The sequence below is a fragment of the Benincasa hispida genome, chromosome 9 (assembly GCF_027475165.1).
Source record: "Benincasa hispida cultivar pf3 chromosome 9, pf3_genome.v1.1, whole genome shotgun sequence".
Lineage (NCBI taxonomy): Eukaryota > Viridiplantae > Streptophyta > Magnoliopsida > Cucurbitales > Cucurbitaceae > Benincasa > Benincasa hispida.
This window is the reverse complement of record NC_143486.1, coordinates 63,367,260-63,392,527: the sequence shown is the minus strand read 5'-3', so window position 1 is coordinate 63,392,527 and position 25,268 is coordinate 63,367,260. Positions and strand designations below refer to the sequence as shown.

The 25,268-nt window shown below is 33.1% G+C and overlaps 2 protein-coding genes across 7 annotated transcripts; one reads left to right on the top strand and one right to left on the bottom strand.

Moving 5' to 3' along the window:
• Nucleotides 1-1,866: 1,866 nt before the first annotated feature.
• On the bottom strand, nt 1,867-9,046 carry LOC120091004 (inactive protein kinase SELMODRAFT_444075-like). Of its 6 annotated transcripts, none has more exons than XM_039048771.2 (10): nt 8,539-8,893; nt 7,919-8,415; nt 7,705-7,838; nt 7,052-7,146; nt 5,220-6,253; nt 4,903-5,060; nt 4,697-4,773; nt 4,171-4,495; nt 3,923-4,097; nt 1,867-3,377 (listed from the first exon to the last, which is right to left on the bottom strand). In XM_039048771.2, the coding sequence occupies exons 2-9, from the start codon at nt 8,160-8,162 to the stop codon at nt 3,948-3,950; spliced, it is 2,217 nt and encodes a 738-aa protein (XP_038904699.1). In that variant the 5' UTR covers nt 8,163-8,415; nt 8,539-8,893; the 3' UTR covers nt 1,867-3,377; nt 3,923-3,947. The 6 variants fall into 6 exon arrangements, with proteins under 6 accessions (XP_038904699.1, XP_090174103.1, XP_090174104.1 ...); XM_090317977.1 differs by having other exon boundaries at nt 7,919-8,432; nt 8,539-8,891; XM_090317978.1 differs by having other exon boundaries at nt 7,919-8,257; nt 8,539-8,890.
• Nucleotides 1,995-3,491, top strand: LOC120091005 (protein JINGUBANG-like). Its single transcript, XM_039048776.2, has one exon. The coding sequence runs from the start codon at nt 1,995-1,997 to the stop codon at nt 3,381-3,383; it is 1,389 nt and encodes a 462-aa protein (XP_038904704.1). The 3' UTR covers nt 3,384-3,491.
• Nucleotides 9,047-25,268: the final 16,222 nt, after the last annotated feature.

The following is a 25,268-nucleotide window of genomic DNA, read 5'->3' as shown; positions in this document are numbered from 1 at the left end:
AATAATAGCGTTATAAAGATAGATTAATTATTTCATTGTCCGATTTTGTACAAACTCTTTGTATAGGATACCCCTGCTCACATGTCTCCACATGAATAACCAGGATCATATCATTTATAACACTTTTCAACAATTGTAACAATTATAAAGCGGATCGTATCCATAGTGACACCACAATCTTATCCATTTATTACAGACTGTTTAGGTTATTACTTAAACATGATCCACCTGTATGTCTCCACTTACATGTTTAAGTTACATAGAATAACCTAGGATCTTAGTTTATTGGATTGAGTTAATGCACATATAAAATAATAATTATTTTATTAATAAAAAGATTTGTTTACACAAGTTTATAAATTATGAGAATATAAGAGATTTATGACACCAATCCCAATATTTACAACATGTGCTAGATCAGGCCTAGTACAAACCATATCATTCATGAAACTTTCCACTGCATTAGTATATGAAACTCAAGACATATAATTTTTCTCATCTTTAGATTGTGGTGAGAGCACAAAGGACAGGCCGTAAGATGTTCATTTAACCCACGATCGACCAGGGTTGAACAAGGTGGAGAATTCTCGATTACATGGAAAATAAAGGAGGGAGCGATAATATTTTTTTCATTGACTAAATAGGGACAGGGACGAGGATTATTTTTCTGCCCGTATTCTTGAATAAATGTCTATTTGGTTGCCAATTTATATTCAATTTTATGTTTTTAGATTTACTAAGTTCAACAAATATGTGTTTGACAAACAATTTGAATTATGTTTCCAAAAACTATTTTCAGATTATGTGATCAAAACAGTGCAAAATTTGGAAGAAAAAAAATATTCTTATGTTTTCAATGTGTCCAATTTTGGATTTTAAATTTTAAAATGTAGAATATATTAAATAAAGATAATAACATTTTAAAATAAAGTATTTCATGTTATAAACTCAATTCTCTCTTTTAAAATTAAGATAAGTATTATTTGATGTATAAATTATAAAATATCAGAAAATTAATAATTACGAAAAAAAAAAAACTTAACATAAACCATGTTCATAAATTAATTAATAATAGTTTATAGTCAACCTAATACTTAATGAGTAACTACAACTAGTCTTATGACTTATAAATATATTATCAACCACATTTAAAGTAGTAGTTTAAATTAGAATCTAATTTTTGAATTTGTTGTTAAACACATATATGAAAATAGAAAATAGAAAATAGAACTTTATTTTCATTGGATTCATTATTTTCAAATTTTCTAAAGGATACTCTAAATCTTTTCATGATTCTTATTATTTCGTTCCTTTTTGTTTAAAAACTATTTTATATTTTCAAATCAAATTAATTTTTTATGTACGATTCATTGTAACCAAAAAAAAAAAAAAAAAAAAAAAAAAAAAAAAAGAAAAAAAAAAGCCTATGACTTCTTTGTAGGAGTGAAAGTAGAGATGTTCTAATCATTGAGCTATCTTTGGTAGGGTGACAACGAGATGTGTTCTTGAATTGCGGGAAGCATATGTGAAATTTTGAATTAAACAAATTATATTTTATAAATTACCAAAACAAATTATTTGATGGTTTCCCCCTTTGTTTTAACCCCACATATTGAGCGATATGTTCTCCTTTGGTTTCCTAAAAAAAGTATGTTGCCGATTTGACCAATATTAAGGTTTGGTTGCCTGGTTTTCTTGAGCGTTGCATTTTGAATTTGCTAATTATAGACGAACTCTGTTGTGTCCACCTTCTAGTTTTACATTTTTAGCATCCTCTCCTGTATTTTCTCTCCATCATCAACCCATTATTTGAGTCCCAGAACACCCATTTTAACTTGGGTCTTTTGGGTTATCAGCCTTCTGGGGTTAAAAACTAATATCTGTATATGAAATTTTCACTTCTCATGTGGGAATTCATATAATAACAATCCACAAAAAAAAGGGGAGAAGGTGGGAGCAAAGTCAGAGATACCAGAAAAACAAAAAAAAAAAACATGTTTGGAGAAGGCAACAGCATTCCTCGAGCCAAATACGGAGGCAACATGGCTCATTCCGACCCCAACATTTCCTCCACCTTAACCGAAGACGATTTTGCCATGAGAAACAGCAGTGCTTCCGTCGGCGGCCATGCTTTTTATGACGCAAGTCGTATGAGTGGCGAAGGCTCTCCCATGACAATGTCACCATGGAATCAAACCTCCATGTTTGCTAAATCTCCCTGGTCTCAAGTGGAAGAGAACAGCGGCCCTCAAAATGGCTTAATTGGCTCTCTAGTTCGTGAAGAAGGCCATATCTATTCTTTAGCTGCTTCAGGGGAGCTTCTTTACACTGGCTCCGACAGCAAGAACATTCGAGTTTGGAAGAATTTGAAGGAATACGCTGCATTTAAATCAAGCAGTGGGTTAGTGAAAGCTATTATAATCTCAGGTGAGAAGATTTTCACTGGACATCAAGATGGGAAAATCCGCGTCTGGAAAGTGTCACAAAAGAATCCAAGTGAGCATAAACGAGCTGGGACATTGCCAACACTGAAAGACATATTCAAAAGCTCAATTAATCCCAACAATTATGTCGAAGGACGAGGACGTCGAAGGGCTTTGTGGATCAAACACTCTGATGCAGTGTCTTGTTTGAGCTTAACTGAGGATAAACTGCTTTTATACTCTGCTTCATGGGATAGAACATTGAAGGTATGGAGAATTGCAGATTCAAAGTGCTTGGAATCATTGAATGTGCATGATGATGCGGTGAATTCAGTTGTGGCAAGTGTCGAGGGGCTGGTGTTTACAGGGTCAGCCGATGGAACAGTGAAAGTATGGAAAAGGGAAGCGAAAGGGAAGGCAACAAAGCACACACTTTTGGAGTCATTGCTGAAGCAAGAATGTGCAGTGACAGCGTTGGCCGTGACGACGGCTGGAACCGTCGTGTATTGTGGGTCATCTGATGGAATGGTGAATTTCTGGGAAAGGAAAGGGAAATTAACACACGGTGGTGTTCTGAAAGGGCATAAGCTGACTGTGTTGTGTCTGGTGGCTGTGGGGAGTATGGTTTTCAGTGGCTCCGCTGATAAGACTATATGTGTGTGGCGGAGAGAAGGGGCAATCCATACATGTCTGTCGGTGCTGACCGGCCACACCGGGCCGGTGAAATGTCTGGCGGCGGAGGAGGATAATGAATCGTCTAAGAATGGGGACAGGCAATGGATAGTGTATAGTGGGAGTCTGGATAAATCAATTAAGGTGTGGCGTGTATCTGAGATGGCGGCGGATAGGAATGCAGTGGCGATGATGCAGCAACAATTTGGAAATGATTCAGATTCAGTGCCATCAGAAAGAAGCTTCTCCTCTTCCAACAGAGCAGCCAGCATAAACAAACGACTGTGAATGTGAAAATGAAGAGAATTTGAGAGTGAATCTTTCAACATTTTGTGATATTTTTAAAGTGTGTGTTTGACTTGACCGACCCCATGTGTTTTCTGAACCAGCAAACTCACCTTCCTCCTATACTGTTGTATATTGTGGAACATTAAAAAAGGATCTAACCCTCCACTTTGTGTGTATCCTTGCATTGATCATAAAAAAGCATACTAATCATATTTCCCATTAAATCCACTACTTTTTCTTTCGTATTTCACAATAATAGTTCCAAATTTCAAATCTATCTTGTGGGTTTCAGAGTTTGAGTTTAAACTAGAGCCTTATGCGTATGATCACAATTCATAACTCAAATCCAAATAGATTGGGGATTTTGAGATTCAATCCCTTTGCTGACTACAGGCATGGAAATAAACAATCACACCACTAAAGAGAGATTAAACAATTTTCGTATTTTACACGTAACACCTAACTTTTAGGTGATGAATATGATTAGTTGGAGGAAAAAATGGAGAGCAAATGTGAAAGAGGTTTGTAAAATTTTTGACCTTTTCTATTCAAAACTGAATTGTTTCATTGTGAGAGTGTACGAGTATGGCTTCTTCTTGCTTCGATTTGGTTGTGAGACGTCAGACCACCCAAGTGTGCACTTCTGCAGCCGACCGGGTCGAAGTCTAACCCAAGAGGAACAACTGGATCTCCTCCTTCTAGTACTCGAAGAATCTGTAAAAAACTTGGATGCATCAAACAACTACCACAATAAATGTTTAACAGAATTTGATAATGAAAAACACACCTTTGACATTGAGGGTCTTGATTCAGGATCTGGACATAGACACAAGGAAGCGGCACGAACCATAGAATGTAGTTGATAATAGAAGTCGGGGGATTGCTCGGACGCCATGCATGGATCGACTAAATGATTACTACTAGTTAGTAAATGTTGAATTTGCAACGCAGAGATGGGGTGGAACCATTCTGATATGAATTGTTTGCCCTCTAGACGGTGCAGCTCACAGCTTCTTCTGCCACTAATCAACTCTAATAAAACCATGCCAAATGCATATACATCCACTTTATGTGATACCATACCGCCATTGATGTACTCTGGTGCTAGATACCTGGGGTACCAGAAGTAACTAGATGAATCTAACAATAAGAAAATCTTAAACGCTTGATAATTGTTTTTTTACTTCTTGTAATCTTGCGCGAGTGAACAGAACAGACAATCTTTTACAATTGAAAACTTAAGACAAACATCAAGCAAGTACGTAGTCTTTGCAAGTTATAGCTTTGCATATAAGAGGATGTGGAGTGAATACCCTGAAGTTCCAATGACTTGCTCCTCAACACTGGTAGACCATTTAGAATGCCACCTTGCCAGCCCGAAATCAGCAACCTGATGGGATAATAAAGTGAGAAGATCATCTTAGAATTGGTCTGAACTATCATTTGAAAGAACGGATGTTCTGGAAAAGAAAATAAATGCTTCAAGACTGAATAAAATTGATATCAAGTAACAAAGTACCATGGGTTCAAAATCATGTGTTAGAAGGATATTGTGAGGTCGCATGTCTCTATGGACTATACACCCGACTCTGCAATCTTCATGAAGATAACGTAAACCTCGTGCTGCTCCTATTGCTATTTTTTGCCTTGAATGCCAATCTAACTGGCTTCCATTCCCTGTCAGTGACTGAAACTTAGAAACTCCAGGATTGAACCTTAAAAATCAGAAATGCAAATAGCATGTACTCATGATAAACTAGAAAATATTAAGCAGATGAAACAACCGAATTTTATTTGATGAAGAAATATTGAGGAAGAAGAAACATTGAACTATACCATGTAAATGGAAATCCAATGAACTATTGCATATGTACTCATAGACCAATAACCTCATCGTGCCCTCAATACAAAACCCAATGAGCAACACTACATTTCTGTGTTGTGCACAACTCAACACCCGAACTTCCCGACAAAAATCAGCATCTGCTTGTAAGCCTCCACATTTCAACTGCTTCACAGCTACAACTTGACCATCTCTCAAGATTCCTCTATGAACAATTCCGAAACCACCTTCTGCCAAGAAGTTCATATCTGAAAATCTGTCAGTAGCTTCTTCGAGCTCTTTGAGGGAGAACTGTCTGGGAGGTTTTCCAAAAACTGGCACCTTATGTTGACATATTGAGCACAGAGGAGGGGGTGCAGAGGATGCTCTGCCCAAAGAGACAGCATCCCTGATGTTTGAGTCCACAATGTAGTCTTTTCTCTCCGACTGGTTGAGCCTCATATCTTCAAAAGTCGTGCTCTTCTCAAGGCTTGTAGGATTACTGAATGGCACCTTTGGAGTTGAGGCAAATCTAAGGAATCTTCTTTTGGACTTGGATAGAGTTTTTCCTTCCGAAATGTTATGGTTCTGAGAAATCCAATAGACACATTTTTTATTTGAAGCCACAGATGTTGGAGGTAGAGAGAGAACTTTTTCTTCCATTGAGTTGGATGAAGATACTGAAATGCTTAAATCGTTAGTCTCATTAATCGGCAGGTGATTTCCTTTCAAGTTTCCTTCATATAGCGGGTTTTGCTCATATACAAGGAAAATAGAAGACTCAGTACCCAATTTTGATCCTTCTTTTGAGGATTTTCTGAAAGAGGCACCTGGTTCTTCTTCTGGTCTGTTTGCTAATGGAGTTGTCTGCTTCATTCTATTTTGTTGACCTTTCCGAACAGGAGAAGAATTAGCCGAAAAGAAGGGAGTTTGAGGTTCACTCCAGCACTCCAAATTAAGCCTGAGAACTTTCGGCTGAGACCCCTTCATTGTGACAATATTGCAGCTTAGTTCTTCCAGGCAACTCTTTACCTCATTCTTCAATTTCCTGGTCAACAATTAGCTATGGCATTAGATCTCGAAACTTGTTTATTAGTACAAAAGTCAGGTAGCATAGGAACTTATGATCCAACAAAAAAAGAGGAACAAAGAGGAAAAAAAATCACATTCAATAAAAATTAAGTGCATTCTGTTAAAAGGGATATCAAACTATCAAATCTCCAATTAAAATTCAATTGGATCCACATAATAAATTAAATACTTTGGATAAGGTCCATAAGTAATAGTTCACTGGGTAATATTTTTCCATTGAACCACAATCTATGAATGCAAATCTTGCACAAACATTTAAAATTAGTTAATGCCGTTCATATAAGCTGCAGAACAAGCTTCCAGAGATAACTTGTGATTTACCAGTTTGTAATGAATTTATAAATAATTATGACTCTGTTTGGTAACTTTTTTTTTTTTTAGATTTTTGGTTTCTGAAAATTATGTCTATTTCCTTCCCACTCCTTACAATGATTTGCATATTTCTTAAGTACAATAGTTGAATTCTCAGCCAAATTCCAAAAACAAAAATAAAATTTTAAAAGCTACTTTTTTTTTTTAATTTTCAAATTTTGGCTTAGTTTTTAAACCATCAATAAAATGTAGATGACAAAGGAAGAAATTTTGGAAGTGGAAGTAGTGTCTATAGACTTAATTTTCAAAAACAGAAAACAAAAAACCAAATAGTTATCAAACGAGACCTATGTTAACCAAATGGTCTACTCACGTGAAAGGATTAAAGACCATAGAATCAGTAAGAAACATAAAAATCTAGTACGTTCTGGTGGTAAATTACCTGTCTAGTATGACCCAGTTAACTCCTTTTAATTTTGCTTCAGCAGCGACAGATCCTCCTTGTGTTCCTGTGATAACTTTAATCCTAACTTGTACCTGAAAGCCAATGAGATAATATCACACAGGCATGCTTGGTATAATTATAAAAGACTGATTGATGATTGGTCTTCCTATTGGCAGTCATCATAATTCATCACAATTATCATCCTATACTACACAACGTAGTAATCCACATCCTTTTTCCTTCAATTACACAGATCCAAAGCTCAGTGATATTACCAAACTCTATAAATTTGAAACTCCAAGACAACATGGGAACCATCAACATACTAGTTTGGTTTAGGCTTTGGTCCAGTGGAAAGAAATGGGAAAACGCGGGGGGACACATGTATTCCAACCTGGACCTTCAATCATTAACCTAAAACAAATGCAAACACCCTTCCACCTCCTGGAATCTTCTAAACTCAATAGCATAATAATCAAGTCACAAGGTAAATCAAAAGTTTCACTTTTTTTTGTTTGCTATCCAGACAATGACAACTAGCTAAGAAGTGACAGCGTGGTGGTCCATGAAATGCATTTGAAGCGACGTCGTTTAAAGAGTCAATGGCACAAAAAGGCATCCCAGTGAGGGAAAAGAAAAGAAAATTGTACCTCGACTTGATTGTGAAAATGAAGCACCATCTGAGAACAAGACTCAGAGATCTCATGTACCCGATCCGGGAGGTTCTCCTGAACGGCACTCGCACAATCCCCGCTCCATTTGTGAAAATTCCAGAACCTTCTTCCTAAACACACATATTCACAAATGCTTTAATCAACGAAAATTCAATCTGCCAGAACTAATTGCAAAGAATTGGAGAATTACCAGTTTTCTCGACAGAGAAGACGGCGAGTAGGGTTATACAGTCACCAGGACGAACCACATGAGTAAGAGCCCAAGCCAGTGCAGATTTGGAAATGACTCTCTCAGCCTTGACGGCGACGATAACTCTATCCGGCGCCGTTTTAGCACCAGGAGCCTCCTTCAAAGCGGCTTCGACTTGGCCTGGGAACATTTCAGAAGCCAAGTCCTGAATGTTTTTACTAAACGTGAAGGCTTTTGAGAACATGAGGAGCTCAAGCAGCGTGAGAAGATGGATTTGTGTTTAGATATGTAGACAAGCGCCAACGTCATGCGGTGGTTGTGACGATGATTCTCTACCGACTACAACGGAAGGGCAAATTAGTAATCCAACATTGCGCTAAAATTCATCAATCAAATGGAAACTTCTGATATTTTCTCAATTTTGGTATCCAAATTGCGGAATTAACTTGAACTTCATACTGGTAGATTCTCTCTCGGCTGAAATATACAGTTCTATCCTGAATTCAAAATTCAACTATTTGTATATTAATTTATTATGTGATCATTTGATTCCGTCAACGGAATCGAGTAGTAAACAAGAATCTCGGGAATGAGAAAAGAATGAAGAGAGAGATGGATACCTATGTGAGAGAAAGCGATGGAATAATTGGCTGCAGTTGCTCCACGCGGCTAACTTCAAAACCAGTGCGATGAAGAGAGAGAGTTGAAACGGATTGATGCTGCTCTGCTGCCGGAGAGGCTAATGCGGAATTAAGGAGGAGACGGCGGTGTATTGTTTGTAAATGCCAGAGAGAGAGCGGGAAACAGAGGACGGAGTTGGTGATCGGAAAATTGATCGCGGCCGTTGATTAAGCGCGAGAGAAAGATAAACAGATATATATATAGAGAGAGAGAGCTCTGTTTCTCAATGCTTCAATGAGAGTGATGAAGTGTGATGAATTGACTTGCGCGCGTTTCGACGTCATTCGATCCGGCGCTCTTCTGCCGTTGAATCTCTTTAAATAGGAATTTAACATGAAGGATAATTTTCATTTAAAAAAAAAAAAAAACATGAAGGATGATAATTTTCAGACGGAATCAAACAACCAGGCTCATTTTGGCTAAAATTTGTGAACTTGAAATTATGATAAAACAATAATAATAATAATAAGTAAATAAATATTACCAGTTTATTCCATTTTAATTCATATATTTGCAAATGTCTTATTTTTAATCTTTATTCAATAAATCTTAAATTTAACTCATGTCAATTAAAATATATTCATGTTAGCTCGAGATCGAAATGAATTTTTAAACATTTAGAAAGAAAAAAAAAGTCTATTTTAATAAATTATGTTGCTAGTTACTTCAAAAATCAATTAATTTTGAAGTACAATTATTAATATATCACATTCATATCAATATTTTTATTTAATAGTATTGGAGCAGGAAAATCAAACTTTCAAGCTTTTATGTCAGATGGACTATGTCCATTTTAGTAGATCCACGTCAATGTTAAATTAAGAGTTTAAACGGCTTATTATCCATAAACTAGACATTTCAAACTAATGAGATTAAGTTGAATATATACAAATTTAAATATTTTGTACATGTCCATTACCATTAAATATATTTTTATTGACAAAATTTATTAAAGGGAATTGCAATGGGTGGCAATTTAAGTATAGTGTTATGCAATCATGTCTTCTACCTTTGAGATTTTGCAAATATGTCACTCAACTAGAATACCTACCAAAATTAAATAAAATCCAGCAACTAATACGCAACAGCAAACCAAAGACGATGATGACCGATCGTGCGACAAGAGCAAGGAAAGGTTGAATCGGACGCGACAATCACAGGCGAAGGCGGTTATGTCTAAAGACAGATCAGCGATCAGATCTGTGCACAGATGATTCTGAGACCACGACTTGTGATTGGCGACATGATCTATGGAGCTGCCTACCTTCATCGTACTGTCGCTCGTCCGTTGGATCGCCATCCACATTACTTGCCAATTTTCGATTACCATTCCAGCCAGCTTCCTTTGCGAGTTTCTCTCTCTCCTTGTTCACTCTCTCTAAGCTTTTCTTTCAGTTTTTGTTCCAATTTCTACTATTGCACCATTATTCGTCTGGCGTCAGTCGTGTTCTGCCACCACTTCTTGCCGGAGTCGCTAAATTTTGTTGGCTGAAAGATAGAGAGAGAGAACAAATAGAAAGGATATTTTTCGTGTATCAAGTATATCAAGTATATATCAGTAGTGTATCAAGTGTATAAATGTATATCAACAATGTATCAAAGATATCAAGTGTAACAAGTGTATATCAATAGTGTATCAAGTGTATCAAAAGTATCAAATGTAACAATGTCAAGTGCATTAAGTGTATTAAGCTTCTATCAGGAGTGTTTCAAGGGTATCAAGTATATCGAGTGTATTGAGTGTATCAAGGATATCAAGCATATCACGTATATCAAGGATATATTAGCAATAGCCCATCTTGCAGCCAGCCCATTTATTAAAATGTCTATTTCACAATTTAATATGCTTTGCTTAATATAACAGGTAATCAAGAAGTATAATCTTTTGGATTGATTTTATTTTTTCAGTAGAGAATTTATCAAAATTTTAGATTGTATGAAAGTAGTAAGTTTTTAAAATTTTATATTTTATATTTTTTGTTTTAATAACTATGGATAAAGATCGGATCCTCGATTTTAAGATGAGAATCGATCAAAATCCAATTAAAAAGATACATACATAAATTCATTTCTCGATTTTATGTGAAAAGAAGTACAAATAATAAAATTTCATTCCAAATGGGAATCCTATTATTATCGATTACATTTTACAATTTTTTAACAATACCAAAACACAAAAATAACATTAAGATGGAATACATACCGTCTTTGTCCTAATTGATAAGATTAAGAAGCCAACTTAAGAAATTTCCTTGTTAAAAAAAGAGAGCAAGTCTCCTCTATCGTTCAACGAATTAAGCCATCGACCACCACGTTTTGAGATTAATAAATATTGTTGAAAGATTGAATCATTAATGAGGAAGCCAACTCCAAAACCTCAATACAGACCGTCTCGATTAAGGTTAAGTTGATATCTTCCTTTGAGAAACCCAAATTGCACATAGCTATCAAATTCAATTAGTTGAGTGTATAGAGGTAAGTTCTTTAACATTTGAAATATTTATCAAATGTAAGTTTGGGCTTGTACTAAGAAAAAGTTTGGCCGTATAGAACCAAACGTAGTATAGAAGGTTTAAAGGTTAAATTTAAATTTTACTATTCTTTTTTCATTCAGTAAGGGGTCAAATATCCACTTTGAGTTCAAATTCAAATTTCGAACTTTGTAGTGCAATTATTTAATCTTTGAACCATTTTATGTGAGGAAATTGAAATTCAATTATCCCAACCTTATCAAATTATACCAATTTTTATACTAAAATTTTTATTTCATTAAATTGAGGCCTAAAAACATAAGCGTTAACTTTTTTTATTCTTTATTTACTTTACATTAATTCATTCATTAATCATAATAACAAAAAAAAATCAAACTCAATATAATTGACATGTATTCAAATCTTCATACCCCATTCATTATAATAATAATAAAAAAAAAAACTCCACAAACTCACTAATTTTAATTAAATCAAGCTTTGCACAAATTAAGTTTGATAAGTGTACATCAAAATGAGCATAGCACAACTGACGTAGTGCTTATGCTATCAACTTTGAAATTAAAGGATTCCATTCCTCCACCTGCTAGCAAAACTAAACATGAAGACTCCGTTTGGTACTCGTTTCATTTTTCGTTTTTTATATTTGAAAAGTAAGCCTATTTTCTCTCTATTTCTTACAATGATTTGCATATTTCTTAGGCACTGAATTCTTAGCCAAATTTAAAAAACAAAAACAAGTTTTTAAAAGCTACTTTTCTTAGTTTTCAAAATTTGGCTTGGTTTTTTAAATCATCGGTAAAAAGTAGATAACAAAAAAAGAATTTTAGAGATGGAAGTAGTGTCTATAACCTTAATTTTTAAAAATAAAAAAACAAAATAATTATCAAATGGGGCATAAATAATAGTCCATAATTTAATAAAAATTTAACTCAAATATTGTCGACCTCATAAATCTTCTAATTTTATTCCATATATTGTGTTCAAAACTTTTAGAACAAATATGAGAACACGAGAAGTTTTAAAGAGTTAAAATTGAAATAATTTTTAAAATCTAAAGTTAAAATTGCACTACTTATCTAAATGTGACTTTAATGAAATTGAAAAATCATCGTAAAATTTGATAAAAGTAGAAGAATAACAACTCAATTAATTTTCCCTATCAACATTGTCTATACCATTAGAAAATGACTAATATGTAATGTGCTAAATTAGTATGATGTAATGAACATTGAAAAATGGTAAGTTAGTCAACAAATTTGAAATAAAAGGAAAGAAAAAAGAGACAAATTTGAAATAAAGGAAGTAGAATTTAGATATAAAAAGTGAAAAATTATAAAGAGGAAAAGAAAAGAAACAAAAGAATAAAAAGGATGAATAAAAGTGAGTCAAATATTGGAGGTGAATTTGAAAATTTGAAGAGGGAAATTGGTGGCCGACTGAGTTGAGACGCTGCGGTGGTTAGCGTTGGCCCAGAGCCCATTACCATGGGGACCGCCTTCGCCTTCGGTGCCAGCCAATTCAGCCTTTCTTTTCAGTGTCTCCGATGCTTCATTGACCCAAACTTCAAAAGGTGACTCACTCGAGAGTATTTTAGAACTAATAATTAATGATATATTTAAATATTATTTTAATCTTTTAATTTTGAATTTTATTCTATTTTGATCTTAAATTTTTTTAAAATATCCGTTTTAGTCCTTACATTTTTAAAATGTGTTTATTTTGTTTACTATTATTAAGATTTTGTTAACTTTTAAGAATGAAATTGCATCTAAAATGGATTGATTTGATAAAGGTGAAGTAAAATATCAATGACTAGTGCACCTAAATAGTGAAACGACCAAAATCTTGAAAACAAACTGACTTTTGAGTTCTCCTATAAAAATTTATTTACCATCTAATTCAAAATTAAAACATTAGATTTTTTAGTATTGCTAACTTATTTGGCAATCTAGTCATAAAAAAATACAAGCCATCTCACCTTTTTATTTAAGAGTTCACAAAATTTTAATAGCAGAAACTAAAATAAGCAACTTTTAAAAGCTTAGGGACTAGAATGAATGTATTTTAAGGTTTAAGGACCAAAATAGAACAAGATTCAAAGTTTAGAGGCTAAAATAAGATTTAAACATCAATTTTATAACAACATTTTCAAATAATTGTAAATATAGCAAAATTTATTTTCGATAGATTCTCTCAATAATAGTATTCTATTAGTGATAGACTATATCGATGATAGACTTGTACACGCAGGATAAAAATATTGCTATAAAATAGGATTTAAACATTAATTATATAACAACATTTTCAAATAATTGTAAATATAGCAAAATCTATTTTTAGTAGATTCCCTCAATAATAGAATTCTATTAATGATTGAATATATCTATGATAGACTTCTACGTGCAGATCTACATATTGCTATATTTATAATTTTTTTTTTGCATCAAAGTGTAACTATTAATGCTATGGACTTTATTGCTATGATTACAACTGATGTGATTAAAAATACCAATATTTTATTTTTATTCTTTAGCTTGGTAACGAATTCATGTCATCATTCACAAATAAAAGAATTGAGCTTTATTGGGAATTGAAACTCAACGCCTTGCTGTTAATGGAAGGATTCAGTACAAAACTTCAGAGTTCAAACCCCACAAAAAAAAGGTCTTGTTCACAAATATTGAGATTTGGATATATATATATATATATTATTTCGAATTTAGGATAATATAAATTTTTATTGAAATCTCGTACGAATAAATTGGAACATCAAATACGAATAAATTGACATGCCTAGAGATTACTTATTAGTAAAAGGAGAAAGAAGAATCATGTGACAAACAGTAATGAACCAATTCAGTAGGCATCTCCAATACAAATGGACCACTTTTCTGAATTATGACAAAGAATTGTCCATTAAACCATTTAATTCCAAAATGAGGATGGTTTGATGTGTGAGGATGAGAACATAATGTTTTTATTTTTAAAATTTTAAATGTTATATCTCAATTATTAAACCATGTATGTCAAAGTTAGGGGAAATATCAACTTTGATTTTGAACTTGTATGGTCTTTTCCCTTAATTTATTAGGTTGTATCAATTTGGATCATAAACTTTCAATTTCATCGATTTTTACTTTAAACTTATATACGTAACAAAATGTAATCTTAAAATTTAAGTGTTGCAATTTTAACACGCTAATAACTTTTTCGTTTCGAGTATTGTTTAAAAAGTTTACTTTACGCATGTAATGAATTATATATACAAACACGAAATTGATAGAATGATAATGTTTCCAAAGAATTAGAGCTAGTTATTGTTATTGTAATTTATGTATTTTGAGAATGTTACGGTTAATTTGTGCCTTATTTTTGTATGATTCCTTTTTTCTTTTATTAATTGATGAGTTTACGAGGATTTTTATAATTATTTTGGTTAAAATTATAAGGTGAATAAGTGAAAATTGAATTAAAAATTTAATCAGAAAAGTTTAAGGTTAAAACTAATAAAGTTACAAGTTGATATGACTGTTTTAAAATTGATTTTTTTGTCCCAAGTTTATTTGGGAGGAGGGAGAGGAAGGAACCTATGGTAGGGAGGGAAAATGAATTGAATGTAAAGGGAAAAAGAAAAAGGTTTAAAGAATGATAACATTTTTTTTTATTCCAGCTAATGCTTTTGATGCAATTTTCAAAATTAGAGCTTAAACAAAATCAGAAAGTTTTCAAATCTCGAAACTATTATCTTAAAATTCTAAACAAAATTAAAAGCTAGAATAATAAAAAACAAAATATACTTTTTTTTTTAAAAAAAAAAAATATTTTAAGATAGAATATTAATGAAGAACATGTCGTTGACCTTTCTTCTTTTGTGGAGCTGAGTCCATAAATTTTGAAATTGGATTAATAATGAAGGCTTCCCACCCTAAACTTAAATCTAGTATTTCTTTTTGGGAAATTGCATAGGTAGTAAAGTTAAGTTAAATATTAGCATTCATGTCATCAAATTTTAGATATGGTTGAAATAGCAAAAAATTCAAACTTTCATTTTGATTTTTTCCATATTCCCTTTTTACCCTCAAATATATTTCCTACGCACACACACCCGTTTACCCTAAACCCACTTCTCAGCCCTTGTCGTCTCTTTCGCTCTCTCTCTCTAAACCCCCTTTCATCTGTAAGTTTCTCGCTTCTCTCTCCCTTTCTCTAAACTCTTCTTTCCGATTTAGCCACTACTTCTTGTCGTCCTCAGCTTCGTTTCATCCGTCATCAATGGTGAAATCGATATAGCCGCCTTCGTGAAGGTGTTCTATGCAATTTTTGGTTCGCAATCTCCGATTTCGAAGTAGGTGAGTTGAATGGACTAAATCTTACTTTGTTCAAGGGGCTGATGAACTCATTGTTCTAAAGAACTATCTTAAGATCCAACCTAGCCAATGATCAAATTTTCTGCCGATAGTTATCAAGAACGGAGAATTTCCATTCAAATAAAAAACCCTAGTAGACCAGCCAGAGAAAGCTGAGAAAGAACAGAGGAAATCATGCAACTAAAAACAATAAGCAAGAAACAAACCCTAGAAGAAGAAAATCAAACAATCGCCATTGCTCAAATCCACAAAGAGAAATCATTTTTTCAAAGAGAAATCACATCTCTCTCTTATATATATATATATATATTATTATTATATATTTGTCGCCATTCTATTGGATACCTAAAAATCTTGCTATTTGTAGACTTTGGATCCTTTTATCTTAAAAAATGACATATTCACTTTTTTCCCCGTCCTCTGCTTTAGTATAAAACCCCTTGCTTTGCCTCTTGCTTTTTTGTCTAAAAACCATCACTGTTATTATTACAAACCAAATAAAAATTCCTTATATTAAATGGGCATAATTTTGTGTTGATAATAATTGACCATTAATGCAATTAATGTCCATAACAATTGAACAACAATCAAATAGTAATCAAACAACAATCAGATAGTAATCGATATCATTGACAATCAAATAACTATTAATATCAAATCACAATCAAGTAATAGTCATATTACAAATTAGTATCATTAGTAATCAAGATAAGAAAACAATCAAATAAAAATCAATATCAAATAACAATAACATAACAATCACTATCAAACGTATTAAGTAACATTAAGAATTAGTATCAGATAGTAATCAAATTGCAATCAGATAATTATCAGTATCATTGGCTAATTATCATACAGTAATCACATAATAATCATAGCGATCACATAACAACCAAATTTTAGGTGGAAGTCACTGAATCAGTAAGGGCATTTTTTACTTTTCCATTTCAGTATCTAATTTAAAACTACTAACTATGTCATAAAAAGTAGAAGGCAATCAAAAGGCAACAAAAAAAAACTACTAACTAATTGACAAAAACAAAAAAAAGGTAATCAAATGAAAATATCAGAAACTACTAACTTTGTGTCAAAGATTAGAAGGTAATTAGATGATAAACAGAAGGCAATCAAGAGATAATTAGATAACAATATCATAAACAACTATAAAAGAAAAAAGGTGATTGGATGATAATGGCAACCATATGACTATTAGATGACATTATCATAAACAACCAACCATGTGTCAAAGAATAGAAAGTTATTATTGTTGGGGTTGATGTCCTAAATCTCGTGAGTCCTGTAGTTTGTAATTGCAATGTACAAACAATTTATTTATTTAATAAAATCTGAGGCATTTTACTCGACATTTAGTAGCATTAACCCACAAAACCAATAAACTAACATCCAAGTTTATAATTTGTAGCTTAAATATGTATGTAGGGACATATGAGTGGATCATGTTTAAGTGATAATCTAAATGGTCTATAGTATATGGATAAAACTGGATACCTTATCCTAATCTTATCCTAATGACACTATGAATATGACTCGCTTTGTAGATGTTACAATTGTTGTAAAATGCTACAAATGATCTGATTCTAATCATTCATGTGGAGACATGTGAGCAGAGGTATTCTATACAAAAGGGTTTATATAAGATCGGACCACGAAATGAATAGTTTCATTATATAACGCCGTTAATAATAGAGACTTATATTTTACCGGGATGATTATAGGTGACATGAGCTGAATCTTGAGTGAGTTATGAACTCCTGCTTATGAAGGCGGTCCTTTGATTTGTATGGGTGAGAGTGGTCAGATTGTCAACTAAATAAGCCTACCATTTTGAGGATTTTTCTGATTGGGAAGTTGGGAACACAGCTCCATAAGACGGAATTCACTCATTCCCTAATGTCGGGGTAAGTAGATAAATTGCTCTCTTAAGGGTTGATTTCAAGGCTTGAACAATGTGGCGTCACAACCTCTCTTGACCTAAGAGATGTTTGATCATAGTTGGACTATGACTTATTGTTCATTAGAGGGATAAGTGATACTTAAGGAGTTAGATGCAACTATATGGGCAAAATGGTAATTTTGGCCCAGCTGTACTTACAAGTAATTTGTGAAGGGTCATTGCACTATTGACTGGGAGTGCAGCTGTCGATCTTTAATGGAGTGATTGATAGTTATTGGACGTTGGATAATTTAAGTAAAAAAGTTTAATTACTTATCCGAGTACCATTGGAACTTCAATCTACAGGTTCATAAGGTTCTTTCTGTAGCTCAACATAGATCATTGAGAATTAATTTTGGATTAATTTGAATCGTTCAAATTAATTGAGGGAATTAATTATATGTGATATAATTAATATACTATATTTGATACATTATAATGTAAAGTTTATTTTGAAAGGAAATAAATATTTGAATATGATTCAAATATTAATTACGTGAATTGGATTCATATAATTAGATTTAGTATAAATGTGATTTATATTAAATACCATGATTGATTGAGAGAATTTAAACTATAAATTAGATTGTATTTGATACAATATAAAAACTATAGGTTATGTGTTATATTTGATATAACATATAGTTTAATATATATTATATGATAAATTGGTTATTATATATATATATATATTAAATTTTTTAATTTAATTATGGAGGGAGTTATAACTCTCTTCCCCTAATTTCTTTTCTCACTCAGAATCGTGGAAGGTTGGGGGTTTTCTTTTCTTTTATTTTTTTTACATTTTTTTGGCTTCTTCTTCTTCATAGAACTAAAGTATTATTTATGTAATTTTCCTGAAGAACTCTCCCCAAAATCAAAATTATTTCCTCTCTCAAATCTCTCTCCCTCTACCCAAAAGATCACAAAGCCCACACCTCCTATGATTCTCATCCCCTACAGAGAATACAGAGGATGATTTTATGGTGGTGCCCATCTTGGATTGCTACATTCTTGGGGGTTTTTCGAATTGTTTGTGACTGATCGGGGATGAGATTCATGAAGCAGTTGTTCTTCAAGGATAAGCAATTCCCAATTCCTTCTTTTTGCATGCTATAAATTAGTTGTGAATTGCATAATTTTTCCTTTGTATCTTTAATTTTGTGAAAATTGGGAATTCGAAACGATCCTCGCTTTTACAGTGGACCTCACTGTTTCTTCAATTGGTATAAGAGCGGAGGATTTTATTCCCAATTTTAATTTTTCAGAATTGAATTTACAGTTAATGGTGGGTTCTGTACATTTAATACATTTATGGTTGATGAATGTATGTAGAATGTAAATGCTTTGCAATTTTGGATGTTTCAGAATTGGACTGTTTAGTTTTATTGAAATTCTTTACAAATTAGTTTGTAAAGGCCCAGTGTTTTGGGCATTTAATTGTAATAGAGTCTGTAATTTCATTGTTCTGTGTCGTTCGTGCCGATTTCAATGATTTTATGGAGAAAACGAGGCTCAATTTGAAGCAGAATTGATGAAGAACGCGACTGTACAGTAGGTGACTATACAATAGCGTTGCAACGCTGCGATGAGGCGGACTAATCGTCTTTTTCGTAGCGTTGCAATGCTCTGAGACAGAAAAATGAACCAGTTCATGCGTGGTTTGGTTTATGGCTAAGCTAGTTCGCATTTGATTGACTTGGTTCGAGTGATTCGAGGGCGGTTAAGGTTTTGGGCGGTACAGTTTGTGCGATTCAAGGCCTGGTTCACTTGTTTTGAATCGGTTTGATTATTATTATGTAATAGTTAATGTTTTTTATTAATTAAATTAATATAAATATTATATTAATTTAATTAATGATTTAAGAGTTCAATCCTCATCCATAAATTGCTGTTTAAATTATGCATTTGATGTATGGTTAATTTTAATTATATATGTCATAATGTATGCCTTAAAGTAAAATCTCACAATAAGTTATACATTATTCATGCATCATTTATATTATAAATGCTATAATATATAGTTTCATGTTTAATTTTATAGCATGCTCATGCATCATATAATATAAGTATTGTAATATATGTTTGCATGCATAATAACATTATCATGCATCATTTATATTATAAGAGTTATAATATATAGTTGGATGTATGTATGTATGTTATTATTTGAATTTCATTACTTTAGTATATAAATGTTATGTATATTAAGCAATAAAATGGGAATTGCATGAAGCATGACCTACTTTAGATAATTTTATAAATGTTATAATTTTATTATGTCATTAAATGCATTGTATGATTTTAATTTGTTTCACTTGCTTTATAATTGTTATAATTAAATGAAATTAGAAACTAAAATAAATAATTTAGAGTTGTATGCAAACTTAAGTCAAAATAATTTTTAAAATAGTTTTAAAATATAATTCACATAGACCTAAGATCATAATATTTCTAATGAGATTAGAAATTAGTTTAATAAGATTAAATTGGTTTTAATTAAAAGATTAAATTTATAGCAAACGTATCTATAAGGGGTCTTTTGTCTAAGGCTAATTCTGTTTAGGCTAGGGTATTTAAGTTGATGAAAACGGAATACCCCTGCCTAGGAACTAACCTGGAAAGATAAATTAGATAGATTTGCTATAAGCATGCAATCGTTGATTAAAGTTTATTAAATTTTTTTAATGAACATTAATCAAAGTTGTTTAACTATTCAAAGTAAGTGTTTTTTTTTGGGCAAATTTAAACAATCACTTAGTAAAAATAAGTAGCCGTATTTTTCTAAGTTAAATTAACCCTAGATATAATACTAGGTAGGAGGAAAATGAGGTATATGAAACTTCATTTTTTCTTTTCACATTTCTCCCTCAAAGTTCATACCATGAGATCTATACTCGACTTCAAGGTACCTTTGCTTGTGTCCCTCTACAGGTGGTGTTTGTATAGTTCAATACCGAAGTGAATGAAGAGAGTGTTTATAGTAAGTTGGAGCGAGTCATGTATCAGTATATCCCACGGTCTCTCTCATTAGTTTGTAGTAAATTTTCATACTCGTCCTTGCTTATGTCCCCCTATGGATTACATTTGTGAAGGGATCGAATCCCGCAAAGAAAATGTCTTGTGTGAGAACGCTCTGTGTTTGGTATAAAGTAGGCGTCGTTAATTCTATCTATCCAAGACAAATGAAATTTATAAAACTCTAACTACAACTAGAACTAATACGTCGTAGTAAAAGTAAGAAGTCGATCTCAAGAGAACTGCAATTAATTCGCCTAAAAATAGACTCTACTTGAATTCCAAAATGCAAAAGATTAAATGGGGAAGGGAATGGGGGAAGGGGTTGCTTGTTTTAAGAACTAAAAACTAACTAAGCAAAAAGACAAGAACTGATGTAGGAAATTTATTGAGAGAGAAATAAGGGAGAGATTATGAGATAAGATTCAATGGAAATGAAATCTTGGGGATTTTATGTAACTAGACAATTCTATCATTGACTTAATAAGAAATCATGCAATTAGATTATTCAATTGTTCATTAAGAATAAATTTCTAATGCTCTAATTAGCTAATTTCACAATTAACCCTAATCTAGGTCTTAATTGCTTCCTAAAAACATTTCACAATTAATCCCTAAATTGTATTAAACTCATGGGTTTTCTTAACTATTCCAATCTTGAAATCAAAAGACTGAAAATTCAAGATTGATTACATGAATGTTCTGGATTAATAGATTCTTTAAAGAAAAGAGGAAAAGAAGTCCATATTTTCTATCAAGACTACTAATTCTTGCAACTACAATTACAATTTTTTTATAGAACCATGTAATTTTTGCATACAAAAATTGATTAATCTTGAGTTGTTAATTCAATCTTAGTCAATTTTATTCTAAATCTCAACAAGAACATTCAAAAGAAAGTAATTACATGAAAGAAAGTTCAAGAAAGCCTCAAGAAAATGTCTAATTACATAATTCCCCAAGAAAAAGAATTACCTACTCATGGAGGATGAAATTCTTCAAGAAATCCATTGATAGTTGCATATTGATACAAGTGTGACTACAAATCGAATTAATCTCACAGAAAAGTACAAGCATTGCTCTTGGAAATTGAAGCCTCTCTCTAAAAAAAAAAGGTTTTTCTTCTTCGAAATTTTCTCTTCAAAGAATGATGAATTTTCTAAAAAAAATGATGTCTCTTACCGTTTACTGAAGAACTGAACTCATTTATACTAGCAGCAAAGTGTCGTGAGGCACATGGATGAATCATGTCAAAATCCGGAAAAAGAATGAACGTTCGAGTTTTCTGCAGTTTAAAAAGCAAGCTTCCTGTTTCATACTCGATCCTCGATGCTCGATGGTAGAATACTCAATGCTCGATGGTGGATGCCCTTTACTTGATAGCTTTAACTCGATGGAAAATGGTAGAAGAAACTCGACAGTCTTTATTCGATGCTCGTTGATAGTATTCTGCTAAATACTCGATGGTCGATGATCCAATAGCCTTACTCGATGGTCTTCTAGGTGTTTGCTCAATTCTCTTCAATTTTTTGATTTTCTTGGTAATTTTTTTTTAATCTTTTTAGCACAATTTTCTTGTAATGACTCCAAAATGTTTCAGGGATCATTTAACCTACAAAATTATTAATTAAAGAAAATAATCAACACAATTTTGGGAGAATTAACATAGAAAATATACGTCCTTTAAAGACCAAACAAAACACCCCCAACTTAAGTCTTGGTCATCTCGAGAAAGTCTAAACTAGAAATATGCATAATCCAAGCAAGAAACATGATTTTATTATATTGTTTATTCAAAGTTTCATTCTTTTATTCAAAATTGACAAACTCAAGTTGGTATATTTTCATCTTCACATTCAAATGATCTATACATTCAAGTGTTTTGTACACAATGAATTGATTCTCATCTCTTTTTTCAACAATCAAGAAAGTAAGGAAATAAGCAAGCATTTAGAAATTCAAAGTTTTGCAAACAAAAGGTTGAAGCTTATTTGAAAAGAAAAGGTCTTTTTCTTGTAAAATCATAAAAGAAAAGACTACCTAGTTTTAGTTTTACTTAAAGGCCTAAACTAATAGAAAGAAGAAACCCCTTTTGGGCTAATGAGAGGGTAGGACTCTTTGTTCAAGTCTTGGAAATACCTGATAACGGCAGCAATGCACGTTATTACAGTATTAAGATCATTAAACAATGCAGGTTTGCGTTGATAAAACATATAAGATTGCATCCAAAAAACATTAAGTTTATAACATTGCGGTCGCATGTGTCCAACACATGAAAATAGTTAACTTGTGTATTTTTGTGCAGAATATGCGTTGATGCAAGGCGAAAAATTTGATCACAAGAAATCAACGGTCGAATGCAGCATTACCGCAAGGCTTTGCGGTGATTTGCGCTCTCAAGTATCTACTTAAGAAGGATTGCCGCATAGAGCCGACTCAACTTGGTGGGCGCATCTGGGTGAAAAGCATAATAAATCACGATGGGACAGAAAGCTGATGACGGTCGATTCCGAATTAAGTTGACAAGCCGCTAACGAACTACTGTAGAAAGTACACTCAACTTTTCAGTGACAAATATTCGGCACATCAGACAGAGAATTAATGCCATCCCATCAGTGCAATCATAAGAGAGAAGAAGCCTTTCACCCAGAAGCTCTATAAATATCGAAGGCAACCTTCAGTAAAGGAGTTCGGGTAGTTAGAGAATTTTCCCTTAGATAGAAGAGCCTTGTTTATAGTTTTCCTTTTTATTTAGAAGGCGAAGCGAGAGAAGGGAAGAGATGTCAGGAGATCGCTCTGGTCAGCTCGAGAGAGAACCCAGAGGCGTGAAAAGCAGAGAGAGGGTCGACTCTCGTGAGAGCGAGACTATCTTTTGAACAGAGTGGAAAAGACAATGTAAAAGCCTTAGGAAGCAAGAGATTGCTACCAGGCTCTTTATTCTCATCTTGAATTGTTATTTTGTATTTCAACTCTTTATCTATAAAATGGAACTTGCTATTCTACATCTGTTCACTCTCTTAAAAGCATGCATGAGTAGCTAATTTTATCAAATGGGTTGAGAATAACTAAGCTAACATGTCCTAGGATCTTCATCGCATGCGATTATCTTGTCTTATGCTGCGCCCAACACCCCTTTAGAGCTACTTGAGAGAGAGTCTAAAGAAAGAACCTAAGACTTGAGAGAGCTAGGTTAGAATCTAGACTCAAGAGTGCAAGATTAGATCTGCATAAGCAGGAGATAGGGACTTAGAGATAAGCTCTATTTGCCAACATGCATCACAGGCACCCTAGAGATTGGTTATGATATTATGTGGTCGCCTTATTTGTGTGTGTGTCATTTTGTCATCTCATAAATAAGAATAGAGGCTTATGTGTAGGTCCTATAGACTCATCGCATATATCGCATGTGTTCTAGTATTAGAAGTCGTGCATTTGTGTCAAGAGATGATTTGCTATTGTATGTGTGTTGCATGATCGCATAACATGAATGCATCCTAGGAAGTGTTAGCTGAACCCCTTCTCAACCCGTTCACCGCATATTCATCGCATCTTCTGTATTATCAACTCTTTTTGTAACTCCGCCACATACATTTATTTTACACCGCAACAACAACCCAAAACAACTATTTGATTGATTGATTACCACAAAGTCTTCTTGAAAATTATCGCCGCATACCATTTTCTTTAGTTCCTGAGTTCAACCCTGGACTTACCAAGAAACTCAGTGGAATTTATACTTGAATTCCGCTGAGAAAACTTGTTGCTCAACGCATTTCCATCATCGCATTTCATCCGATAATACCACCTCATAAAATAACGCATCAATACCACTTAAGGGAACACTCATCTACTGCCTTCAAGGAGGGAAGAAGTGAATTCCATCTTGTATTATTATGTTCCTAGCTCCCCACTCGGTCTTGTCCCCAAAATGGTAGGCATATTGAGTCAATGATCTGGCCACCCTCACCCATGCAAATCAAAGGAAAATTTCTCATGAGAAGGAGTTCATGATATACTCAAGGCTAAGACTAAGTCGCTTAGGTCATCGTATTGAAATAGAAACCTAACTAGTCAATGGTGTTACAACTAGTGGTTACTATTTCATGGTATAGTCTTATGCAAACTCATTGCATAGAATAGCCCCACTCATGTGTCACCTACACGAACGCGTTGGATCATTACATTTGTATTAAATACAAAGTGGACCGTATCCATAGTGTTACTAGGATAAGGTACCCAACCTTATCCCTATCCTATAAACTCTTTAGGTTGTATCTTGAACATTGATCTATGTATATCCCCATATACAATTCAAGACTTATAAGACAACTTGGATGTTAGTTTATTGGATTTAGGATTATTAAGACAAAATAGACAACAATACAAACAATAACATTTATTGAATTAACATCTATAACTCTTTATTGATGACGGTCAATTAATAATATTTACTATCTATGAGTTTTAGTGCATAAAACTAAAAAATTTGCAATCTTTACTCAAACTCTAGAAATGGATAGGATTGCTTTAGTTTTTGTCTCAATCGGTTTTTCCCTATGGTTGGTTCATTGGGGTGGAACTCTAGAATCTAAAATGAGGGGTTACACTTACAAGAAAATGTTAAGCTAGTTAACAGTTTTTGGACCGAACAATGGTGACTTATATTTACAGTAATGAGGAGTTGTTCTGTATATTGATTGAGATGGTTTCATTTCAGTGAAGAGGTATCTGATCACCCTACAGTGGCTCTTACCCTGCCTCACTGAAACATTATTGCAAAATAGATGTCACATAGCGTGCATTAAATTATTTTGCTAAATTTGATTGGTTTTTCCAAA

Excerpts from the sequence above, each read along its gene's own strand:
- LOC120091005 (XM_039048776.2), top strand. The coding sequence starts at position 1,995 with ATGTTTGGAGAAGGCAACAGCATTCCTCGAGCCAAATACGGAGGCAAC.
- LOC120091004 (XM_039048770.2), bottom strand. The coding sequence starts at position 8,162 with ATGTTCTCAAAAGCCTTCACGTTTAGTAAAAACATTCAGGACTTGGCT. Across the intron at positions 7,147-7,704 it reads ATTTTCACAATCAAGTCGAG|GTACAAGTTAGGATTAAAGT; the intron begins GTACAATTTTCT and ends ATTGGCTTTCAG. Across the intron at positions 5,061-5,219 it reads ATTGGATTTCCATTTACATG|GGAATGGAAGCCAGTTAGAT; the intron begins GTATAGTTCAAT and ends AGTCACTGACAG.